Source organism: Sinocyclocheilus grahami, unplaced genomic scaffold (assembly GCF_001515645.1).
Source record: "Sinocyclocheilus grahami isolate Dianchi unplaced genomic scaffold, SAMN03320097.WGS_v1.1 scaffold219.1, whole genome shotgun sequence".
Lineage (NCBI taxonomy): Eukaryota > Metazoa > Chordata > Actinopteri > Cypriniformes > Cyprinidae > Sinocyclocheilus > Sinocyclocheilus grahami.
In genome coordinates, this window is record NW_015505398.1 from 1,198,397 (window position 1) to 1,220,518 (window position 22,122).

General features: G+C 37.2%; 4 protein-coding genes across 6 annotated transcripts in view; 2 read left to right on the plus strand and 2 right to left on the minus strand.

Moving 5' to 3' along the window:
• Positions 1 to 2,044: 2,044 nt before the first annotated feature.
• Positions 2,045 to 11,313, minus strand: LOC107596493 (protein regulator of cytokinesis 1-like). The gene is made up of 8 exons (XM_016287240.1): positions 11,204 to 11,313; positions 10,051 to 10,183; positions 9,943 to 9,963; positions 4,923 to 5,069; positions 4,617 to 4,727; positions 4,220 to 4,327; positions 3,917 to 4,090; positions 2,045 to 2,216 (listed from the first exon to the last, which is right to left on the minus strand). The coding sequence occupies exons 1-8, from the start codon at positions 11,212 to 11,214 to the stop codon at positions 2,145 to 2,147; spliced, it is 777 nt and encodes a 258-aa protein (XP_016142726.1). The 5' UTR covers positions 11,215 to 11,313; the 3' UTR covers positions 2,045 to 2,144.
• A 1,466-nt stretch (positions 11,314 to 12,779) lies between these two features.
• Positions 12,780 to 17,338, minus strand: LOC107596494 (vacuolar protein sorting-associated protein 33B-like). Its single transcript, XM_016287241.1, has 19 exons — positions 17,329 to 17,338; positions 17,130 to 17,233; positions 16,593 to 16,697; positions 16,418 to 16,508; positions 16,239 to 16,316; positions 16,042 to 16,115; positions 15,869 to 15,955; positions 15,684 to 15,716; positions 15,212 to 15,224; positions 14,832 to 14,906; positions 14,642 to 14,706; positions 14,498 to 14,552; positions 14,359 to 14,405; positions 14,049 to 14,181; positions 13,855 to 13,928; positions 13,656 to 13,757; positions 13,476 to 13,551; positions 13,149 to 13,271; positions 12,780 to 13,053 (listed from the first exon to the last, which is right to left on the minus strand). The coding sequence occupies exons 1-19, from the start codon at positions 17,336 to 17,338 to the stop codon at positions 12,974 to 12,976; spliced, it is 1,425 nt and encodes a 474-aa protein (XP_016142727.1). The 3' UTR covers positions 12,780 to 12,973.
• A 91-nt stretch (positions 17,339 to 17,429) lies between these two features.
• On the plus strand, positions 17,430 to 18,895 carry hddc3 (HD domain containing 3). Of its 3 annotated transcripts, none has more exons than XM_016287181.1 (5): positions 17,430 to 17,518; positions 17,843 to 17,965; positions 18,054 to 18,109; positions 18,280 to 18,520; positions 18,617 to 18,895. In XM_016287181.1, exons 2-5 carry the CDS (start codon positions 17,848 to 17,850, stop codon positions 18,745 to 18,747), a joined length of 546 nt encoding a protein of 181 aa, XP_016142667.1. In that variant the 5' UTR covers positions 17,430 to 17,518; positions 17,843 to 17,847; the 3' UTR covers positions 18,748 to 18,895. The 3 variants fall into 3 exon arrangements, with proteins under 3 accessions (XP_016142667.1, XP_016142666.1, XP_016142665.1); XM_016287180.1 differs by lacking the exon at positions 17,430 to 17,518 and adding an exon at positions 17,644 to 17,720; XM_016287179.1 differs by lacking the exon at positions 17,430 to 17,518 and having other exon boundaries at positions 17,661 to 17,965.
• Positions 18,896 to 19,798: 903 nt separating this feature from the next.
• The window catches only part of LOC107596495 (microfibrillar-associated protein 1-like), an 18,766-nt gene continuing 16,442 nt past the window's right edge, over positions 19,799 to 22,122 (plus strand). Inside the window, exons 1-5 of the mRNA XM_016287242.1 lie at positions 19,799 to 20,021; positions 20,443 to 20,602; positions 20,919 to 21,188; positions 21,277 to 21,436; positions 21,514 to 21,603. Of these exons, the coding sequence (XP_016142728.1) occupies positions 19,940 to 20,021; positions 20,443 to 20,602; positions 20,919 to 21,188; positions 21,277 to 21,436; positions 21,514 to 21,603 (762 nt within the window). The 5' untranslated portion in view covers positions 19,799 to 19,939. The remainder of the gene's footprint in view (positions 20,022 to 20,442; positions 20,603 to 20,918; positions 21,189 to 21,276; positions 21,437 to 21,513; positions 21,604 to 22,122) is intronic.

Consider the following 22,122-nt stretch of genomic DNA (forward strand, 5'->3'; position numbering starts at 1 on the left):
ATTTATTTATTGAGGTTTTTTAACTTCTATAAATGCAGACTTCCCTGCTGAAAAAAAAACAATAGAAAGCATCACAGAATTTGTAATGGTTTTACTGGTTATAATGGGACTTGTATTGGTTTAAATGGAAACTGTAATGGACCCTGTGGGTCTCTACTAGTAATTGGTCACCTTCTATTGGTGGCTTGTTAGAAACGCTAAATCCTAATGGAATATGTCCCCCAAACACACTACAGAAAACCATTTTTAATGGTTTTAATAGTTAAAAGCTGATGGTTTGTAATGGTATTTGTAGTGGAAACCAATAGAGTGATGGGGGGGGGGGTTCAGCAGGGTTGCTTAAAATCTAGATGTAGTTTAAGATTTAAAACTTAAAATCTTTAATCTTATTTTTTAAAATATCTTTGGTAGTAACCATGATTTTTCCAACTGATCAGTTTTCTGCTCAAAAACAAAGATATGTAGAATACAGAAGTCCTAGTAAAATTAAAGCCTTCTATTATAGTGGCTCCATTATTAGTATCCGTTATATAATTTACCCATTATTTCAATCCATTTTTTTAAGTTGCTAACAAGTTGCTAAATAAGAGCAACAGCTGGATGCGAATTTACATGCTTGAGAAATATAACAACTGTTTAAAGCCATAAATTATACAGAAACTTGTTTGGAATAAAACAGAATTCAAGATTCAAACATCTTAGATATTAGGAACAGTAGAAATAGTTTGACTAAAATAATGATAGGACTCACAGAATGTTCAAAAGTGAACTGTAATGTAGTGAATTGTAGAATATAATAAAGAACGCAATAAAGATTTAATTTTTACATTGTGCAAAACATTCAAAAGCAACATTGAAATACATTGTGATTTTGACAATATTGCCAATAATGAGAAATAACTAGTACTTAATTTTTTTTTAAAGTCTTAATTTGTTAGGAACAGCTGAGCAGTTGTAACATTAAAATACACATTCATTTGTTACATTACAAGTACATATAAAGCAGTGCTTGTCCTAGTGTTAAAGTGAACATACATGTAGAATCCCACGAAGAGACATTTAAATATATACAGTGCCGTGAAAAGGTTTTTTCCCCCTTCCCGGTTTTTTTTTAAATAAGTTTTTGCACATTTGTCACACTTAAAGGGTTAGTTCACCCAAAAATGGATCGCTGTGGATCGCCGGATCGGCTTTCACCGTGGACAAAGCGGAGTCCAGCCCGGGGTCGTCACATGTGGTTGCCACAAGCCCGCCGGCCGCCGCTCACTCTAACCGACCGGCCGTTCCTCACGCTAGCCCGCAGTGTGTGACGCTGTGTGTTTCGTTGTGAAAGCGAAATTACTTTGTTTGGCCTTCCAAAAGAGGACACAACTAGAAATCAGTGGTTAAGTTGTATTTACAACACTGTTCCAGAACAGTACAACCCAAATATCCAGATGTGTGCTGCGCATTTTGCGGAGGATGAGGACTGTTTCCTGTTAGATTAGCCTACAATGCCGGTGTCTGTTTCTATAAAGTGGGGCAATTCCAACTTTGCAAGGACAGTCTGGTGCTTCTGACTCACAGTCTGTAAGTACGTATTTTATATTTAAAGAATTTGCCATTGATAATTCAAACACGAGTTTTGAGCAGTGTAGAGTAGCACTTGTTGTTTGTCATTTCTCCAGACACAGTTTTATGTTTACACAGCGCGATACGCAACGCGACGCGTAAAAAGACAGTTTAAGTCATAATCAGTAATTATGTCCCCACTGGATGATACAAATGCCTTGTTTATAATGGGTTTTATTGTTTTGTCTTGTCGCGCCGGGACACAGGGCATTACAGTATGGTAAGGTAAGTATGTAACATTTCCATCACACGCTTGAAGTATTCACCCAATCACAACGCACTGGATAGCTGGCCAATCAGAGCACACCTCGCTTTTCAGACCAATGAGCTTTGTGAAAATCTACGCGTTTTAGAAAGGTGGGCATAGAGGAGAAACAATAATGTACATTATGTGGAAAATAATGTGTTTTTTTAACCTTAAACCGCATCATTTACATATAAAATGCATAGCTAAAGCTATAAAGAACAAGAACCTATAAGCCATCATCTAAAGATCCCAGTCCTAATAGCAGAAAGTGTTGCATGCAGTAGAGTTAAAGCTGAATGATGGTTGAGTTCAGGATTTCAAGTACGTGTTTTGATTTAGATGACTTGGAGAGGTCTCGCTGTGACAAGAAAATGACAGATTAAGAGACATTTTGACATGAAAATATGTATCTGAACACTGATATGAAATGGTTACTCATAATTTATACTGGATATATTTACAGCCTAAAAATATTAAAGACAGAGTGACAGATAATGGCAGTTAGGCATTAACTGAATTGTAAATAAATAGAGACAGTCTTGGTTAGAAGTGTGGATTAGGAAGAAAAACAGCCCAGTTCAAAGAGAGGCCAAGAGGATGTATAAAAGTGCAACTAATCAGATATTATACATGCAACACAAATGCCTTCAGAGGTCAATGAAAACTTTATTTGTTTGTATAAAATGATATCATATGGAACATGTCCTACTTGCCTGTTCTGTTTAAACTAAAAGATTGTAACTACTGTATATTAGATATAATTTGGTAAGTTCAGTAATCATTTAACAATGTACAGTCAGCCAATCATTACTGCAAAATAAACCCCTTTAGGGTAATACAGGACCCTGTCAGTCTTGATCAACCCATAAGGGGTTATTTATCAATAATTACCAACTGACTGCATTGTCCATACATACTTTATAAAAGTGTTTAGTTAAATATATAAAAGTGTTACTTTTATTATACAGTACAACATAAGCAAATCAGTGTTAGCAAATCAAAGTGTGTTTAAGCAGTGTGTTTAACCATACAGTTAAATAGGCAAAATTTAGGATGTTTGGAAATAAATCTCTAACAAACCTTGATTATATGGATTCAGGCTTGACAAATTCCTTTAGAAACAAGTTTTTTATTAGCATAACATTATGCCAGTATCATACATTTTTTAAATAGGCATTTATATACTTATACACTTAACGGAATAGTTCACTCCAAAAAATGAAAATTTCCTGAAAATTCATTCACTTCTAGGCCATCCAAGATGTAGATGAGTTTGTTTCTTCATGGGAACAGATTTGGAGAAAATTTAGTATTACATACTTGCCCACCAATGGATCCTCTGCAGTGAATGGGTGCCGTCAGAATGAGAGTGCAAACAGCTGATAAAAACATCACAATAATCCACACCACTCCAGTCCATTAATTAACGTCTTGTAAAGTGAAAAGCTGCATGGTTGTAAAAAAACAAATCCATCATTTACACAGTTTAACTTTAAACTGTGGTGTCTAGCCAAATTACAAGTCCATAATCCATAATAATGCTTCCTCAAGTCCATCCCCTGTTGTCCTCTCACATCAAAAACCACAGATATGAGACTGTTGTCTCTTGTAAAGAGTGCATATTTCTCTCCGGATTCAGACAAGATTACTTTTTAACTGGAGAAAGCAATATTATGGATAGAGGAGTTTAAAACATCTTAATGATGGATTTATCACAGTTTTTTCAAGAAATTAATTGATGGACTGGAGTCATGTGGATTACTTGTGGTTTACTGTGATGTTTTAATCAGCAGTTTGGACTCTCATTCTGATGGCACTCATTCACTGCAGAGGATCTATTGGCGAGCAAGTGATGTAATACAATTGTTTTTCCCAAATCTGTTCTGATAAAGAAACAAAGTCATCTACATTGTGGATGGCCTGAGGGCGAGTACATTTTCAGCAAATTGTAATTGTTGGGTTTCTAAGGCTATTCCTTTAAAACACAATTCATTTCAAGCTCTTGCTCTCTTTGACCAGACTGTGAGTTACTGATGGAGAAGATGAAGACGAGTTTACCTGAAATTCTGAATAGGTGCTTGCGACAGAGTTAATGCTGAAGTTACGCTGTGGACTAGCTGGTACCTTCGTCATCCCAGCCACACCACCAGTTAGATGAGAGATATTCTCCTTATTGCATTCTAGCAAACCTTGATGAGGAGGTTTGCTATGGCCTGGAGTCTTCACATTACCCTGCTTTGAAAAAAGACGTGTAAGGAAAGTAGTAACACATTAACTTTGTTAATCAGTAAAGGATTGGGCAAATTAGTTAATTAAAAGCTTGAGAACAATGGTGTTGTTATGGCCGTGGCATGCACTGACCTTGCTTTCTGAAATCGGAGGACGCGATATAGGAGAATGACAGACAGTACCACCAAAGACAGATCGGATAGTGCTGTTAGAAGTGCCAGTACTGGAGGTAGCGTTTAGCTGAGGAAAAGCCAGAGTTAATACTGAAACAGCCATGCATTCATTTAAAATGTAAAAAATGTGTGCATCAAGGTGTTTAATGAGAATAAAACCAACATGAACACCCACTTTTCACAACCCAATCAATTCCCAATGGATAAAATCAAGTCCTGCTTTGCATGTTTTATATTGCAATACTCTTTTCACTTAGAAATATGACACATTACATGTAAAAAGGGCTGTGAACAGGGTTTCACATTGACTTTAATTCTGCTGTCTTCATCAGGAAATAAAATCCTATTGTACTTGCCTTTCGAGCTTTACAAGGTGTTGTGCTGCCCAGAAATCTTCGTTTAGTCGGTGTCCGGATCACAGTGCCATAGACCATGTCCTCCTCTGTCTGCTTGCTCTTCTTTAGTTGCTGCACGACAGTTATTGCATTATTAAAATCTATCAATATTAAATCTTCATGGTTTCAACTGGTCATTCTCTAGTAATGCATAATTCATAAATACAAACTACTCAGCAAATTTGGGTTAATGTATAAAATCAGAATTCTAATTCACAGCTCTGGAGTACAGGTATATTCCTATGTCCAGTAAAGTCAAATACATACCCGCTCCTGTTTTTCCCGCTCTTTCTCCAGCCGGTACGTCTCCCATTGATCAGTAACAAACTGCATGAACTTCTGACCATTCACCTGAAACTCTCTGTTCTGTTCATGTTCCCACTGTTCAATCTCAGCCTTCAGCTTCTTCTCAAGCTAAATGAGAGAGACTCGATTACTAAAGGCTAACCTTATAACGTAATATACTACTGTTCAAAAGTTAGAGGTTGGCAAAGTTTATAAAGTCACCAAGATTGCAGTTATTTGATCAAAAATACAGTCAAAACAGTTATATTGTGAGATATTATATTAAAATAAAAAATAGCTGTTTTTCATTTTAACATATTTTATTCCTATGATAAATTACAGCTATATTAAATATAAATAAAGTTGAATTTTCAGCAACAATTACTCCAGTCCTCAGTGATCCTTCAGAAATCATTCTAATATGCTGATTTGGTACTCAAGAAACATTTATATTATAATCAATGTTGAAAACAGTTGTGCTGATTAATATTTTTGTAGAAGCCATATTCATTTTTTCAGGATTTTTTGATGAATAAAAAAAAAGTTCAAAAGAACATCTTTTATTTGAATTAGAAATCTTTCAAACAATGTAAAGAATCCTTGCTGAATTAACGTATTAAAGGGGTCATATGATGCAATTTCAATTTTTCCTTTCTCTTTGGAGTGTTACAAGCTCTTGGTGCATAAAGAAGATCTGTAAAGTTGCAAAGACTAAAGTCTCAAATCCAAAGAGATATTCTTTATAAAAGTTAAGAGTCAGCCACGCCTATTAGGGAGTAAAAAAAGATAGATACCGATATATCGGCCGATATTCTTTATGTGTAGGCTATATTATAGTACAGTATAGTCAAAAGTTTGGACACACTTCCCATTCGTGTGTCCAAACTTTTGACTGGTACTGTATATAGAATACAGTATATAGTAGGGGTGCTCCGATTGATCGGCTACCGATCACTATCTGCCGATAATTGCGTTGGGATGTTTGATCGGCGATCTCTAAAAAGGCCGAACTCAAGCTGATGACGCACCTGCTGTGAGAGGTTTGGCCATCGTCTCAGTCTCTGTCCGGCGTGGGTGAAATAATTATAATGCTGAAGGTGATGTACAATAGGGCTGTCAAAATGGCTGAAAAACTAAATTCGAATTTTGTGCTTAAATATGATCAAAATTCGAATTATAAATGCATAATTTCAGTTAGGGTAAAGAAAAGCTTTTGGCTTTTCTCCTGAGGCCACAAGAGGGCGCATCGAGCATATAACATGACTATCTGTGAAAAAAAGTGCATAATGTTTAAAATAATGTTTATAAACCAATTATAATTAAGTTGCTTAAACAACTATAAACAAAACAGCATCATGTATGCATTCATAGTTTAATACAAAAGGCCGAAAGCCAATCATACAGAGTACATTTTTCGTTTAAAAACTCGAGTTGCAGTGGGATGGGGGAAAAAACCCACCATTAAGTCTCGAGATATGTTTTTTCAAAGTTGAACTTGCATTCATTTTACATGGCTTTCTAAACATGCGGTTCTCTTGTGCGAGACGCGAGTGCAACGGTGATAGATGCCCGAAATATGCGTTCTGTGTGAACGGTTTGGTTTCAGTTTTGACGTAAACAAGATCTTCTCCGCATTGATGTTCTTTTCCCGCAATATTTGTAATCAACAACGCAGCAGCGCCACATCTAGTTGCTTCAACTGGATAGGCTAACAAAAACATTGTAGCGTCTGCACCAACCAGACACACAATTTTTTTAGTTATATTTAACAAATACTCTGTAACACCCCTCAGTCAACAAACCAACTACGAGGGACTATGGACCTCAGAAAGGCAGAACAGGCCTCCGGTTCCAGGGCAACCAATGCTGATATCACTGGTTTTATTGCCCAAAGGAATGCGGGCAGAGCAACTCACTCATTTTCCTCATAGGAAAGACACATAATGCCCAGAGAAATGGACTGTTCTATAATTCATTCATAGGAAAACCTTTCTGTGAATGAACACACATATCCTCAGGTCATTGTGTATACCATTACTGTTCGTGTATATTGTCTTTTGAATTTTATACAGTTTTTTTATGCATGTTATGATAGACCACTAGTTAATATAACCTCACCTATATCATGTTTGGTCTCTATGAATGGCTCACGCACAGTTCCGCCCTGTTCTCTTGTTGTTCTTCTTCTGCTAAGAAGCGTGTTGGAGCCTGAGCCGGTGCGGGCATGCCTGGCGGGCTCCAACACAGCCAGTCAGTCTGCGGTTCTGTTAGATTCTGAGAAGATGAGGATGTGAGCTAGAACGCTCCTAAGGACACCCTAAGTTCGCGCCAGGCTTCGGCCTTGACTTTCCATTCACCAAGATCCTCTGACTCAAACTGGTTCTTTTTCATCAACCAACTTCAGCAAAGATTAACTTGAGCCTTCAGATTGCATCAGGACTCTTTCAGACAGACAAGACGTGCAAGTATCAAACTTAGTATCTTATTAATTGATACATTAAGTATCATTTGCACCTTTTTACAAAGGTGTGTTTGAACTAAGAAACTGATGTTTCCTTCAGGCTGTAGATCTGCTGAATATCAAATGGTACCATAGCTTCATGTTTTTATTTCTCTTCTTTTTACTGCCTAAGCTTTAACCCTTTTCCTATACCAACTGTATGTGTGTGTGTGTGTGTGTGTGTATGTGTATGTTAGACTAGTTTAAGTGTTTATGTAGTTAATAAAGTCTTACTTGTATCACACTTGACGTTGTTCATTGTTTGCTCATAACTGGAGTCCCTAATCATGCAGATTTTTGCTACATGCTCCAAGTAGTATTGTACAGTAAGAAAGTTATTTTCCTTAACCAGGAAATTAACGTTCTTAGAATTAACAGACAGTTGACACTGAGAGGTCAAATGAACGCTTACAGCGGATCTAAATATTTATAATTAATTATAACTAGTTATGATTAATTATTCATATTTCCCCTTTGAGCTGATTCGCTACAACATTATAATGTAATGACACTTACATTGTCATCGCATCTCGTGCGTCACTGATAAGGCAGCCACCTTAACACACACCTAAAATTCGAATGCAAAAAGTACGTAGAATTTTATTTTAAATTTGACGAATATTTTAAATTGGATTTTTTTTTTGACAGCCCTAATTAGAGGTTGACTGATGTATCGGTTTTGCCGATTAATCGGCACCGATAGTTTTTTGCTGGAACTATTGGTTATCGGCAAAAATCCATGCCGATAGTTTTCCGGGTTGCGTCCGTTGCTGGAACGGCTGAGAAGGGTCTGCTGTCATTATACAGTACGAGAGCGGCCTCTATGAACGCGATTGGCTAGCGTCTGCACCAGGGTATTTGCATAAGGCGATCTGATTGGCTGACACCTGCGTTGGTGCTTGAAAAGTTCTCAACTTCTGCCACGAGCAACGGACCCAACGCAACGCGACGGACCCACAATTAATTTCGGCAATGCTTGACGTCACTCCATTCAAAGTAAATGAGAGGCGTTGACACCGACGCCCCGTGTGAACTTTTCAAGCGCCAACGCAGGCGTCAGTCAATCAGATCGCCTTATGCAACTGATCTGGTGCAGACGCTAGCCAATCGCGTTCATGCAACACTAGAAAACTAATGTGGTTGACTGTTGTCACTAGGACGGTCGCGTCAGCACCAAGCTTCAGAAACGCCCTCCATCAAGCATCGACGCTGACGCCCCGTGTGAATGTACCATAAGCGAGCTGCACAGTTGACACAGGAATTGTCACTTGCACAATCGAGGCAGTGTTGCATCATCACTAAAGTTTATAAATTGCATTTCTTTTTAATTCTTGCCAGTGTTTAAACCATTCAGCGCTTGCGCGCTCTCCCGGAGACCGTGTGCTTATCCACTCGCAGCACACACACATAATGCCCGGTTCACATTACTCCGTTTGCAGTGCGTATGCGGTGCAAATTTTAACAGATTAATTCAGCATGCACACTGCACACGGTTGCTGTCCGGCTATGCGTTCCAGTAGCGGTGCGTCTGCAGCAATGCAGAGATTGTTTTCCGCTGCAAGTCTATTTTTGTTGCGCTGCAAGCGCTGAATTAATGTAACAGCGCATTGTTTGCGGTAAATATGAACATGGATTGACACGAAAATGCAGTGATTATACCATAAATGCATATAATTAAAATCTACTGTGTTTCAAAGTCAACACATAAGTTATGGCTTTTTGGCTAGGTTTAAAGGAAAAGAGCTTTTAGATAAAGAAAGCAATAACAGATGGCATTCGTGGAGGTAGCAAAACAAAGTTCTTTATGAACGGCAGGATTGCTTGTAATAAAGATTTCAATGCAAAAGGAAAGGCAGTAGAGCTGACTATTTCTGTCAATGGTAAGTTTGTGATAACGTAAGAAAAGTAGTTTAAATGTTTTGCCACTTGCTTGAGCAACTTAATATATAAATCTAGGCTGGCTGTATCCAAGCATGTTAACAGAGAGTTGAGTGGAAGGAAAAAGATGCACAACCAATTCGCACATATAAAGCTAAACAATAAAGAAAAAGACATTCTAATCTTACTGGTTAACGATCGACTAATGAGCTTTGTTTGACGGTCAGGAAAATAAAAATGAACAAAATGCTGTCATTCTACAATTCTCCACCGTATTTACTATGCTGCGCGCAAGTTCAGGTAACTCAAAAACTTGCGTACACGAGCTGAGACCTGGGGCCTGATGTATAAACGTTTAAACGATGTATAACATTTTCCACGTACGTATTGAGATTTATAAAAAATAAACTTGCCGTAAATATGTGCGCACCGTGCGTGAAACAACCGTACACCCAATTTTCTGTCGTACGTTCGTTTCATAAACGAGGCCCATTGTGAGAGTAAAACACGAGGACACGCGTGCGTGCGTGCGTGCGTGTGAGAGAGAGAGAGAGAGAGAGACAGACAGACAGACACAGACAGGGTCACATCACAGTGGAGTCAGCTGTCTTAACCGTGGTCTGCAATCATCATGTCCAGAAGACTCTAAAGTACATGTTTTGTTAGTTTATCACTGAAAACACTCTTTCTTAGGATTCATCAGTTGTTGCTCAAGTACAACTCAACACTCACTTTGACATGATTCTTAACCACATTTGTCCTTTCTAATCGCTGATCCTCAGGGATGCCAATTTCCTCCCAGATGTCCTTTAGGTGGCAGAGAGCTTTATTCAGACATGCCACCGATTCTGCAGCTATCAACTCACTGAAATCATTGAGAGAAAGAATAGAAAACACAGTGTCGATAAGCATCTATTCTAACAGATGTGTACTTCTAGATATCCACCAGTGATTACGTCCATTAATAACATTAACAGAAGTTACTACATCATTATCTACTGTACATTCAGGTGTTTAGAAATGTGAAGAAACGTTTTTTTTTTTTATATTCATTCATTAAATGCACAAAGAACTATATAAAATGTCTGCTATGACCAGTGTTGGGGGTAACGCATTACAAGTAACGCGAGTTACGTAATCAGATTACTTTTTTCAAGTAACGCATTACTTTTGATAATTAAATGTTAAACAACACAAATATAATTTATGTATTTAATCCCATTCTATTAACCAATGTCTTTGCTTCTGACCTTCGATGATCCAGTTCAACCGTACTAATAAGCACAAATTACTCTAGACAAACATTTGTGTCTTTGTTTATTGCTGAAGTGTGTTGAAATGTCTTCTTCTGCGTTCTACTGTACAGATGTAAATGTACTTTCCCTTCAGCCCGAGGCTTATTCATTTCACTTCTGGTGTGAAAAGGCTTTTATATTTGCCAAAAATAGAACTTTTTTATTTTAAAAACAAACAAGCAAGTCCTGCTCAGATTTAAAAAGTAACGCAACACATTACTTTCCATTAACAGTAACGTAATTATTTACTTTTTTAAATGGAGTAACGCGATATTGTAAGGCATTACTTTTAAAAGTAACTATCCCCAACACTGACTATGACATTATACGACCCACCCACTCATACAAGCTGGAGTTAAATGAGCTGAAAACACTTGCTATCTGTCAACAGCAGTAACGTTACGCGCTGCACGAATCTCAGGCATGTAATGATGGCGTGTGTGGATTGAAATACAATGCTAATGTTATCATCTTCAAAACAAGCTAACGTTACAACTCAAACTCAATTCAAATGACACGCATGCTTAAATCTGTCTCCGCATTCGTAGATAAACACCCTAAAAGAATATCATATCAGCACACATACTCACCTCTTCCTCATCCTCGTCCCAAGACAAGGCTCTTCGCTGTTTATTTGTATTTTAGAAAGGAATATTTCACTGTAGTCTTCGTACGCGTAACTGTTTCTGTCTGATTCAAAATATGCGTCAAAACAGCAGCGCTCCTCTGATTGGCTGTTTGGAGCTTCTCTGCGCGTGCGTGCTCCAGCATGACCTCAGAAACAGTTTTGAACGACCACTCCTGATTTTTTTTCCATGAACAGCGTACTATGATAATGTATTGCAACAAATAAATAATTGTGCAGCAATAATAATGGTCTATTTTACCATTTATTAATTAAGAAATATCTTGTGTTTCTGTTTATTGCACTATGTTTAATGTCTATATTATCTAGCATATTTTTCTGTTAGCTTTTTCCATACCGACATTTGTTTAAAACTAGCTGCTTTTCATGCTAGGTTGAATTTATGTTAGATAATAGATAATATTAAATTTAAACATATCTAATAGGTCTCATAACAAAGTGTCATTTTTTTGGAATTGAGATTTATACATCATCTGAAAGCTGAATAAATAAGCTTTCCATTGATGTATGGTTTGTTAGAATAGGACAATATTTGGCCGAGAGACAACTATTTGAAAATCTGGAATCTGAGTGAGCAACAAATCTAAATATTAAAAAAAATCGTCTTTAAAGTTGTCCAAATGAAGTTCTTAGCAATGCATATTACTGATCAAAAGTTAAGTTTTGATATAAGTATGGTGGGAAATTTACAAAATACCTTTATGGAACATGATCTTTACTTAATATCCTAATGATTTTTGGCATAAAAGAAAAATATCATTTTAACCCATGCAGTCTAGGCCAGGGATCCTCAAATCTGGCCCACGAGATCCATATTCCTGCAGAGTTTAGCTCCAACCCTAATCAGACACACCTGAGCATGCTAATCAATGTCTTCAGGATCATTAGAAAATCACAGATAGGTGAGTTTGATCAGGGTTGGAGCTAAACTCTAAGCGCATTGGCCCTCCAGGGCAAGATTTGAGGAACCCTGGTCTAGGCTATTGCCACAAGTACAGGGTCACATATTTGTGTGCGTATAGTATGCAGCATTGTTGTGCATTTAAAAAATAAACTGTTTAACTTACACTTGAACATGTACACATAGCTAGACCACTGGGCCATTTCACTGTTTCACACACCTGACACCAGTAACTGTTTTATTGATCAGTCTTGAATCAGTTATTACACACATGGCAAACGCTTAACAAACTGTATAAAAAAATTGTATAAAGTGCAGTTTTCTAAATTCATAAATTCAGATGACAGCTGCGCAGACATTTAACAAGACAGTTCACCTGAAAAGTACAATCCTGTCCTAATTTACTCACCCTCATATCGTTCCAGACATGCCGACTTTCTTTCTTCTGTGAAAAATAAAATAAAATATTTTGAGAAACATTTCAGTGTTTTATCCCCCCATATAATACAGGTCAATGGTCACCTAAGCGGTTTGGTTACAAACATTCTTCAAAATATATATTTTTTTATGTTCTGCAAAAGAAAGAAAGTCATGCAGGTTTGAAACACATGAGGGTGGGTAAAAAATGGCAGAATTTTCCTTTTTGGGTAAACTATCCCTTTAAGAATAATCACATCTTTTTGTCATTCCCTCTAATAGTGCATTTGTTTTGGGATGAAATAGATGTCCGGGATGATTAGGGCATATTCTGTCCATTTTGCCCTCTCCTGGAAATGATCATAAAGTGTCCTCTTGTGGAATGTTTTCTCAGACTCAAGCACTGTTATCCAGTAATGCTTCCAGAAGCCGTGCACTGTTTGTGATGGCTGTAGTGACCACTATGAATCTGCAACCTTTCAAATGGACAATTTTATATTAACCATATATTCCATTTGTTTTATGGAATAAGTATTTATAAAAACACAAAATACATTCTAGAATATTTTACCCCTTTCCTTGCCAAGGAACCGGAGTGCAGAGATCTCAGAGTAGGTGCAGCCACCAAGAAACATCACTAGAACAATCCTTTGAGCATCAGTTTTGTTCCTGGCTTCTGAACTACTACAGCCGCCTGAAACAAAAACAGGACAAAAGAGGGGGAAATGTAGGCTTGATAGCAAAAAAAAACAAATAAAATGATTATTAATAATAATAGTTTTCTCAGCATAAGAAATGTTGACTAAATAATTATAAATATATTCTGAAATACTACACCATCATATTATGTTTACTCAGTTTACAAAGAGCTTTATACAAACAAATTCTTTGTTCAAACCTGTTACAGCAAATTCCTGTCTATTCAGCATGCGTGCAACCTCCTCCAGACCTGTCCAACCATCTCTCTCCATCACCTGCGGACAGCACAGGCCAGAAGCCAACACTTTAAAATGTTGTTTAGCAAGAACAAGAAAAAAAAATAAAGGCTAAGCAGCCAAAGCCTTCTTTGAAAGCTAACCTGTTCGATCAGTTTGCAGCTCAGAGGAATATAAGCACCACTGAAAACATACGCCATGTCTCGCGGAACGCGAAGATCATATTCCTCACCAGACTTTGGTACCTATATGTGTAGATTAGATGATCATGAAGTAAATATCATAATTTTAAACAGTATTTATTTATTTTTCTTTAAAAAAATAAAAATAAAGTTAGCTAACCAGAGCTAGTCTTTTACTCAGAGCTCGAAAATTGCTCTTCTTAGCCAATGAGGAAAAGGCATCCGTCAGTTTCCCTGAACGGAAACATAGGAAACTCCCCAGTGCATGTACGTGTATATTGTAGTCAATATATAATAAATATGAGAGTGAGAGAGGAAGAGAGAGAGAGTGCATGAGAGAGTCCACATTCTCACCTACAGTCTTGTCAGTGACAAGTTTCCCCACTTTACTCTCCATGACTGTCAGTGTTTCTCCAGCTTGCTGTTCTTCCAGCAAACCCAGCTGCCTCAGGTTTGCAAACGTCAGCAGGTGCTCTATACCATAACTCTGAACAAGAGACAACATATGGTACCACAGAGGACATAATCTCAAAAACAGTTTCAGTAATTTAAGATCATCCACTTAAACACTTGTTTTAAAGGCATTCTTATAAAGTAAAATGGCTTAATGAAGCTTTAGGTAAATGAGTAGTTCATAAATGTGAACTTTCAGATCATAACATACCTGAAGGTACTGAGCTTTAAGAGATTTATAGTCTTTGGACAAAAGACCTGTGGGAGAATTAAATGCATTATTGAACAGATGTTCATCAAATAAACAGCTTAAGACATGGAATCCATATACAAGAATTAATCAGACTCACCATTTTCTGTGATGGACAACAGGCAAAGGAGTCTAAGACTGTCAATCATTGACACCTGATGGACAGAGTTTCCTCAAGCATTATTATTACTGTAGCATTATCAAACCAGTGTCTTATAACAATAACAGCGTTGTTTTTTCATACCTGTCTGTTGATATGTTCTTCAATGTAGGTGATACATTCACGGATCTCAAAGCCTTCAAGTAATGCTAGTATTTGGGAAAGAGCGGAGAAAATATAGAAATGGGTGAGATTACAGTGTCGTGTTGTAGAATTCATATTTCAGATTTGCATGATCTCTTATCAAGACTTGATACTTATCAAGACATCTTACAATGTTCAGTCTTCAACAATTCCTGGAAATCTTGCTTGGCTTTCTTCTTCATCATAGATTCACTTGCACCAATATCTAGTGGAAGAACAAAGCATGTTCTTATATTTATTATTAAGAAACTGTTTTTATTATTTGAAAGACGTTTATTACACTTATCAAGTCTATATTTATTCAAAAAGTACAGTAAAAAAAAAACAGTATGTTACTATTTAAAATAAATTATAAAAAATTCTATAAATCATATATTATAAAACGGATAGTTCCAGTGCTTGATTCTGATTGGCTGAGCCACGTTCGAAGCTGTTGTAAATTACTCTACAAACATACACCTTTGTTTACATCTGTGTGTTGCTTGGCAGCCACTTTGTTGCAACCACAACCGATTCTGAGAAACTACATTGTTTGGCAGAAGAATAATGTTTTTATTAATATAATTACACTTTATTTGCTCTGTTTTGATTTGTGAATAACACAATAACCGTTTTATAAAAACAGTAAGCCCTGCGAAGCCGTGGTTTACAGTGAATTTATAGCAGCTAAAGGGGTTTTAGGCACTCTGCTTCGCTGAAATTCACTATAAACCCCGGCTTCTTGGGGCTTATTGCTTTAATTTATTCCTGTGATGTCAAAGCTGAATTTTCAGCAGCTATTATTCCGGTCTTCGGTGTCTGTCACTTGATCCTTCAGAAATCAAAATATGCTTAAAATCAAAACATTTTTAGTGGAAACCATGATTGTCAGGATTTTTGATGAATTGAAAGTACAAAGGAGCAGCATTTTTTAAAATAGAAATCTTTTGTAACAGTATACAGTGGTGTGAAAAAGTGTTGGCCCCCTTCCTGATTTTTTTGCATGTTTGTCTTGGATGTCCATCCCACGCCGTTTCTGTTACCAATTCACATATTTTTGATTGCTGTCACACACAGAGAATATGCTAATATTCTCTGCTAATATACATATTGTGACATGTCACATGTCACAATATGTATCCTAATGTGCTATGTATGAAGCACGTGCCATCTGTAGCAAGCACTTACATCATATGCTGTTTGAAGATTTTTGGCCTTCTGACTTAAAAAGCCAAACACATTGGAGAAATGCTCGTTCCTTATTTCATCGAACACCTGATGAATTAAACAAGCAGCAGGGTCGTTTTTAAAATAGTAGCTACTAACCACTGTCAATGTAATAAAGTCTATGTAGCTCTTACTTTATCTTGAGAGTTAAGCATCACTTTGATGCTCTTGTCAGTGGAAGTGACATCAGGTCCAAACTCCACACTGCCTAGAAGCAAAATCAAAATGACATAAAAAGGATGAACTTGAACATAATTAACCCATTATATAGATAGACATAAACATGTTTTAAACAATTAAGACAAAGAGCCTGTAATATATAATTGCTTACCACATTTTATTCTGAAAATATCATCTACCAATCCCTCATAAACAACTTGAGAGCAGAGTGGAGTAACAAAGTCCACATCTAAAATATTAAAATACAAGTTATGCCAGCTCTTATTACAACAGATAAAGACTGTAAGAGTACATCTAAATATAAATGTAATTTCTTTTTAAATAACTGACCTCTGTCAATAAGAAATACTTTTGCAAATTCAGGTTGTCTTGTTCTCTGTTCCCCCTCCTCCATGAGCTCCCTCCAGGATTCATACACCATCTACATACATAGACAAATGACATGAAAGACTGCCTTGATTCTCATCCAATCTATGATGGAAAGGGTTTTGTCACAAATCCTCACCTTGGCACATCTACCGATCCCATACACTTTGGAGAAAGAACCATAGACAGACTGTAAAAGATGTAGTGCACTTCCTGCAGTGGTCACCCAGCGCTGATCTCCCTCCTGATGAATCATATCACAATTACTATTTTATTATGCCAATCCCACATTTAAAAAATTACACTACTATTCAAAAGTCCCAGGTCAGTGTGATTTATTTTAAGAAAATTAAGAAGATTTATTTTAATGAAATAATCTACAGTCGGTAAAGAGATTTATGTTAGAAATAGATTTATCAAATAAATTATTTTCAAATTTCTACTCACACTGAAAAATATGATCACAGTTTTCACAAAAATATCAAGCAGCAATATTAAAAATAAGTAATGTTAAACAGCAAAATTCACAATATTAGAATGACTTCTGAAGATTCATGTGACATTCCTTCTTGATAACAAGAATACATACTAAAAATCTTACTAAAACTAATCAAACATGCCAAATTAAAACCTTTTTTTCGGCCCTAAAGCACTGTAGCATCCAAATCAGCATTACCAGAAAGTTCTCTCTGAAGAATTCAGGCAGCTCTAAACTCCACCTTTTTCCGGTAGTGGTTTCGCTATCTATCTGACAGTCCGAGTCATTTCCGCGAATCGGTTCTTTTGAACAGCAAAACCAATTCAGTGATTCTTTTGCGTCTTCCATTAGTTTTAGGTGCCAATGTGGCATACACTGGCATTAAAGATTCTGAAACGTAGGCACATATCGATATTTACTACGTCTTTCTATTAATGCACGTGTTTATTATCATTGAATACACTCGGTTCATTTTGTTGCAGCCATGATTCATAAGTCATTTGCAACAACAAACATACTAATTCCTCACTCCTTGCACGCTCTAACAGAACTATACTTCATAGTTTCATATGCTTGTTGATGAAAAGGTATAATACACCATGTTAACGTGTGTACTGTTAGCATTTCTGTTATTCATTTCATTTCGAACCGTGAACCGACTCATTGAAAAGATCCAACTCAAAAGAACAATTCTTTCACGAATCGAACGAATATCGCTACGCTTGTTTCACTACGGACGTCTTACATGCGGACACAAAAACAGACTTACAAACAATGTAGATATATAATGTGTCATCGCCCTTATTTTTAAACTTATGATTGACTTGCATGTTTTGTGTTGTACATTAACAAATCAGTCCGAACTATTATAAAAGCATAATCAGACTGTGCATGATCATATTCTACAAAAGTAGCTATGAGCTCTTCGTCGACTGCAGTGCTGCTGCTGGAAACGGTCAACTTCGCTGCAGAGAAACATCGAAATCAGCGCCGTAAAGATCCTGATGCCACACCATACATCAATCACCCCATAGGTACTGTACCAGAGCACTTCACTACAAAGACGAAGCATATATAATCCGACAGACTCCAGAAATGCAGCTGCTTTTCTTGTCTTTGCAGGGGTGGCAAGGATTTTAAGTCATGAGGGTGGAATCACAGATCTTGAAGTTTTACAAGTGAGTCAGAGATATGTTTGTGCGTTACTTTGATCAGTTTGTACACTAAACATGTTTAATTATTGAAGAAATAACCAGTTTTATTTAAAGAGCCGTGCATTGATTTATTACAGAGGCTAAAGGAATTTTGCAAATGCATTGATTGAACTGTATGCTCTTGTGTGATGCAGGCTGCATTGCTTCATGACACAGTAGAGGACACTGACACAACCTTCGATGAGCTGGAGTCTGTGTTTGGACCGACAGTGGCGAGGATCGTCCAGGAGGTTACAGATGACGGGTCGTTACCAAAAGAGGAGAGAAAACGGCTGCAAGTGGAGCACGCACCACACCGCAGCCATCAAGCCAAGCTAGTGAAACTTGCAGACAAGTTGTACAATTTGCGGGACCTCAATCGTTGCACTCCCACAGGTGAGACATTAAAACTGCTGCTCCGGAGACGAATACATTTCCAGCCTGTAATTATGCTGCTTGTGTAAGACTGCTGTCTTGCATCTGTGTTGACAGGTTGGACGGCAGAAAGGGTTCAAGAATACTTCGTGTGGGCGTCTCGGGTGGCAAAAGGGCTCCGTGGCACCAATGCAGCTCTCGAGGAGAAACTGCAGCAGCTCTTTTGGGAGAGAGGAGTGGAGTTATGATGGTGTCACACAAGCCACTGGTGGAAATTATGGAGCTTTTTATTTTATTTTTTTGTAACTGATCATCGTCAAGGGATGTTCTTTACCCTAAAGCAGGGTTCCTCAAATCTTGCCCTGGAGGTCCAATGCGCTGCAGAGTTTAGCTCCAACCCTGATCAAACTCAGCTACCTGTGATTGTCTAATGATCCTGAAGACATCGATTAGCATGCTCAGGTGTGTTTGATTAGGGTTAGAGCGAAACTCTGCAGGAAAGTGGATCTCGTGGGCCAGATTTGAGGATCCCTGCCCTAAAGGGACAGTTCGGCCCTCTCTGTAGTCGTTCCAAACCTGTTTTGACTTTCTTTCCTCTGTGGAGCACAAGAGGAGATGTTGATGAAGATTTCCTCGACATTTTCTTTTGCGTTCCGCTTTATAAAGTCCTCCAGAACGACATCAGGTTGAATGACGGATTAATATTTGAGTCGGCTTTAGTGTTACGATTTTTTTATGTAAAGATTTTTTTTAATAATACAAATGTAAGTGTATAATACTTGCACAGATATGAAATTAAAGTTTTGTTAAATGTGACAAATGTTGTTGTGTATTAATATTCTTCAATGGCTCAATATGAATAATAAAAGATCATGCTTTATTACTAAGATGTATCATGTTGTAACCATAGTTTAGTTTACAGTAAAACTGTAAGCGATTACAAGAATTGTCTTGGTACTGTAACTGTGGGAAATAAACCACAGCTATTAAATGACAAAATAAAAGTGAAATGATGATTCTGAGAGCAAACACTGCTTGAAGGAGATAGGATATTAATTTGAGTGAGAATAGGGACATCAATATTAATTTATGATTTTAGGAAGTGTAGAAAACATGTTGTTTTTATAATAATAGTAGTAATGATTTTAGAATATATGGCTCTTTTACTTGATTACTGTTATTCCGCTGACAACTTGTCACCAAAAGGGAAGGACAGGACAAATCAATAATCTGTTGAATTATAAAAGTGCAAGTAAAGGTAGGAACTACTTAACAGGTCAGTGTTTCCGGGGACGAGTTTTCGGAGTGCGGTTTCCTATTGGCGTACAATTTCCGGGACGTCCATGTTAGCGGATAAAGGACCGTAAACAGGATTTTTACGAAGACTTTCAGCGATTTTGTTGTTTTCTAGTGTAAAGGGACCCTCGTGAATTCTCCAAAATGTCAGGAGCAAACGCATTAAATGCCAAGCAGCCGCCGATTCAGTCGACGGCAGGAGCCGTGCCGATCCGCAATGAAAAAGGTATTTGTTTGAGAAACACTTAGCTTTGACCGTTAGCATGTATTGACATCGTGTGAGTGTGCAATATCATGCAGTAATAAAAACATAACATTCTTGGTCGTTAAACATACATGTACGTGTGTAGTTTTCACATAGTTACTGTACAAACAGTTTTCTGTAGAATAAATATGGGGGGGAAACTGTTACTATGTTACAGTTACAGTTACTTTTTCTGTATGACTACAAGACTTGGTAACTTTGCAATAATAAACCACCACAGTGGTTATTACATTTGACAATGGTAATGACAACGTCCTGAGTGCATAATTATTCATTCATAATTTTAGAAAATGTTTTTCACAAATCTATAAGATGTAGCAACTGCTTTCTATAGTAAAACAGCTTATGGCACTATCAATGTTTTGTTTTTATTTAACTTCAGGTGAAATTTCTATGGAGAAAGTGAAGGTGAAGCGATATGTGTCGGGTAAGCGTCCAGACTATGCCCCGATGGAGTCCTCCGATGAAGAGGAGGAGGATTTCCAGTTTGTGAAGAAGGGTAAAGAGGCTGAACCAGAGATGGAAATTGAAGTGGAGGAAAAATAAACTGTAGTGATTGTAGTATAATATACCCTATAGTTGTATTAAACTTAGTACAGTATTGGGAAAGTAATTTGTTTATATTACTATAGTTGTTATATTACAAATTAACTCAAGTATTTTACTATAGTATGGTTCAGAAACACTATAGTATTTACTATAAATTACTACAGTATTTTTTTCATGTGGGAATGGCTACCAGCAGCTGTTTGGTACTAAATATTAAAATGAGAACTAAAATTTTAAACATAAATTATACTAAAATAGCACTGATGAGCACTGCAATTTATATAATTTCTCATCAATATGATTTCCCAGGAAGGACCGAGTGACAGTTGCAGAACGAGAAGCAGAGGAGCAGAGACAGAAAGAGCTGGAAATCGAGGCCAAAAAACAGGCTGAAGAGAGGCGGCGCTACACACTGAAGATCGTAGAGGAAGAGGCCAAGAAAGAGTATGAGGAGAACAAACGTACTCTGGCTGCTCTTGATGCTCTGGACACCGATGGAGAAAATGAGGAGGAGGAGTATGAAGCCTGGAAAGTGAGGGAACTGAAGCGTATTAAGAGGGACAGAGAAGACAGAGAAGCGTGAGTACTCATCATCTTTGCAAACACTGTTTTGTTTCACACTAGTAAAACAAATGATAATCCCACATGGCTTTTTCTTACATTACAGAATAGAGAAAGAGAAAGCAGAAATCGAGAGGTTTCGCACTCTTACTGAGGAAGAGCGAAGAGCAGAACTGCGGACAAATGGAAAAGTTGTCACCAACAAAGCAACAAAGGGCAAATACAAGTTTCTGCAGAAGTACTATCACAGAGGAGCTTTCTTCATGGTGAGTAATGGGCAGGTCATCATTACCTGATCACAATCTGTTCTTGATGTCAAATATAAGTTTTATCTTTTCTGCAGGATGACGAGCAAGATGTCTTCAGGAGAGACTTCAGTGCGCCAACTCTTGAGGACCATTTCAACAAAACAATCTTACCTAAAGTCATGCAGGTCAGTGCCATCTATTTGAATTCATCATATTGGTTTCGACATCGATGCCATTTTCCAGCTGAGTTGTAGGGGTGGGCAATATGACCAAAATCTTATGTCACGATATGAGTAATTTTATTTCACGGTAACAATATATATCACGGTATAGTTATTTTTGCTTTAAATAAGGTCTTTATAATATCAAAATTCTGATATTGTAGAAATGTCATAATTTTTGTCACCAGTGTCAATACTACAAAAAAACTAATACTAGCCTAAATTATAAAAAAATAGAAGAAAAAACTCAAGCTCACTGAAAACAAGTTAGCAGTCAGTGATTAAAGGGGTCATATGATGCTGCTAAAAAGAACATTATTTTGTGTATTTGGTGTAATGAAATGTTTATGCAGTTGAAAGTAAAAAAAACACAATTTTCCACATACTGTACATTACTGTTGCTCCTCTATGCCCCTCCTTTCTGAAACGCGTCGATTTTTACAAAGCTCATCGGTCTGAAAAGTGAGGTGTGCTCTGATTGGC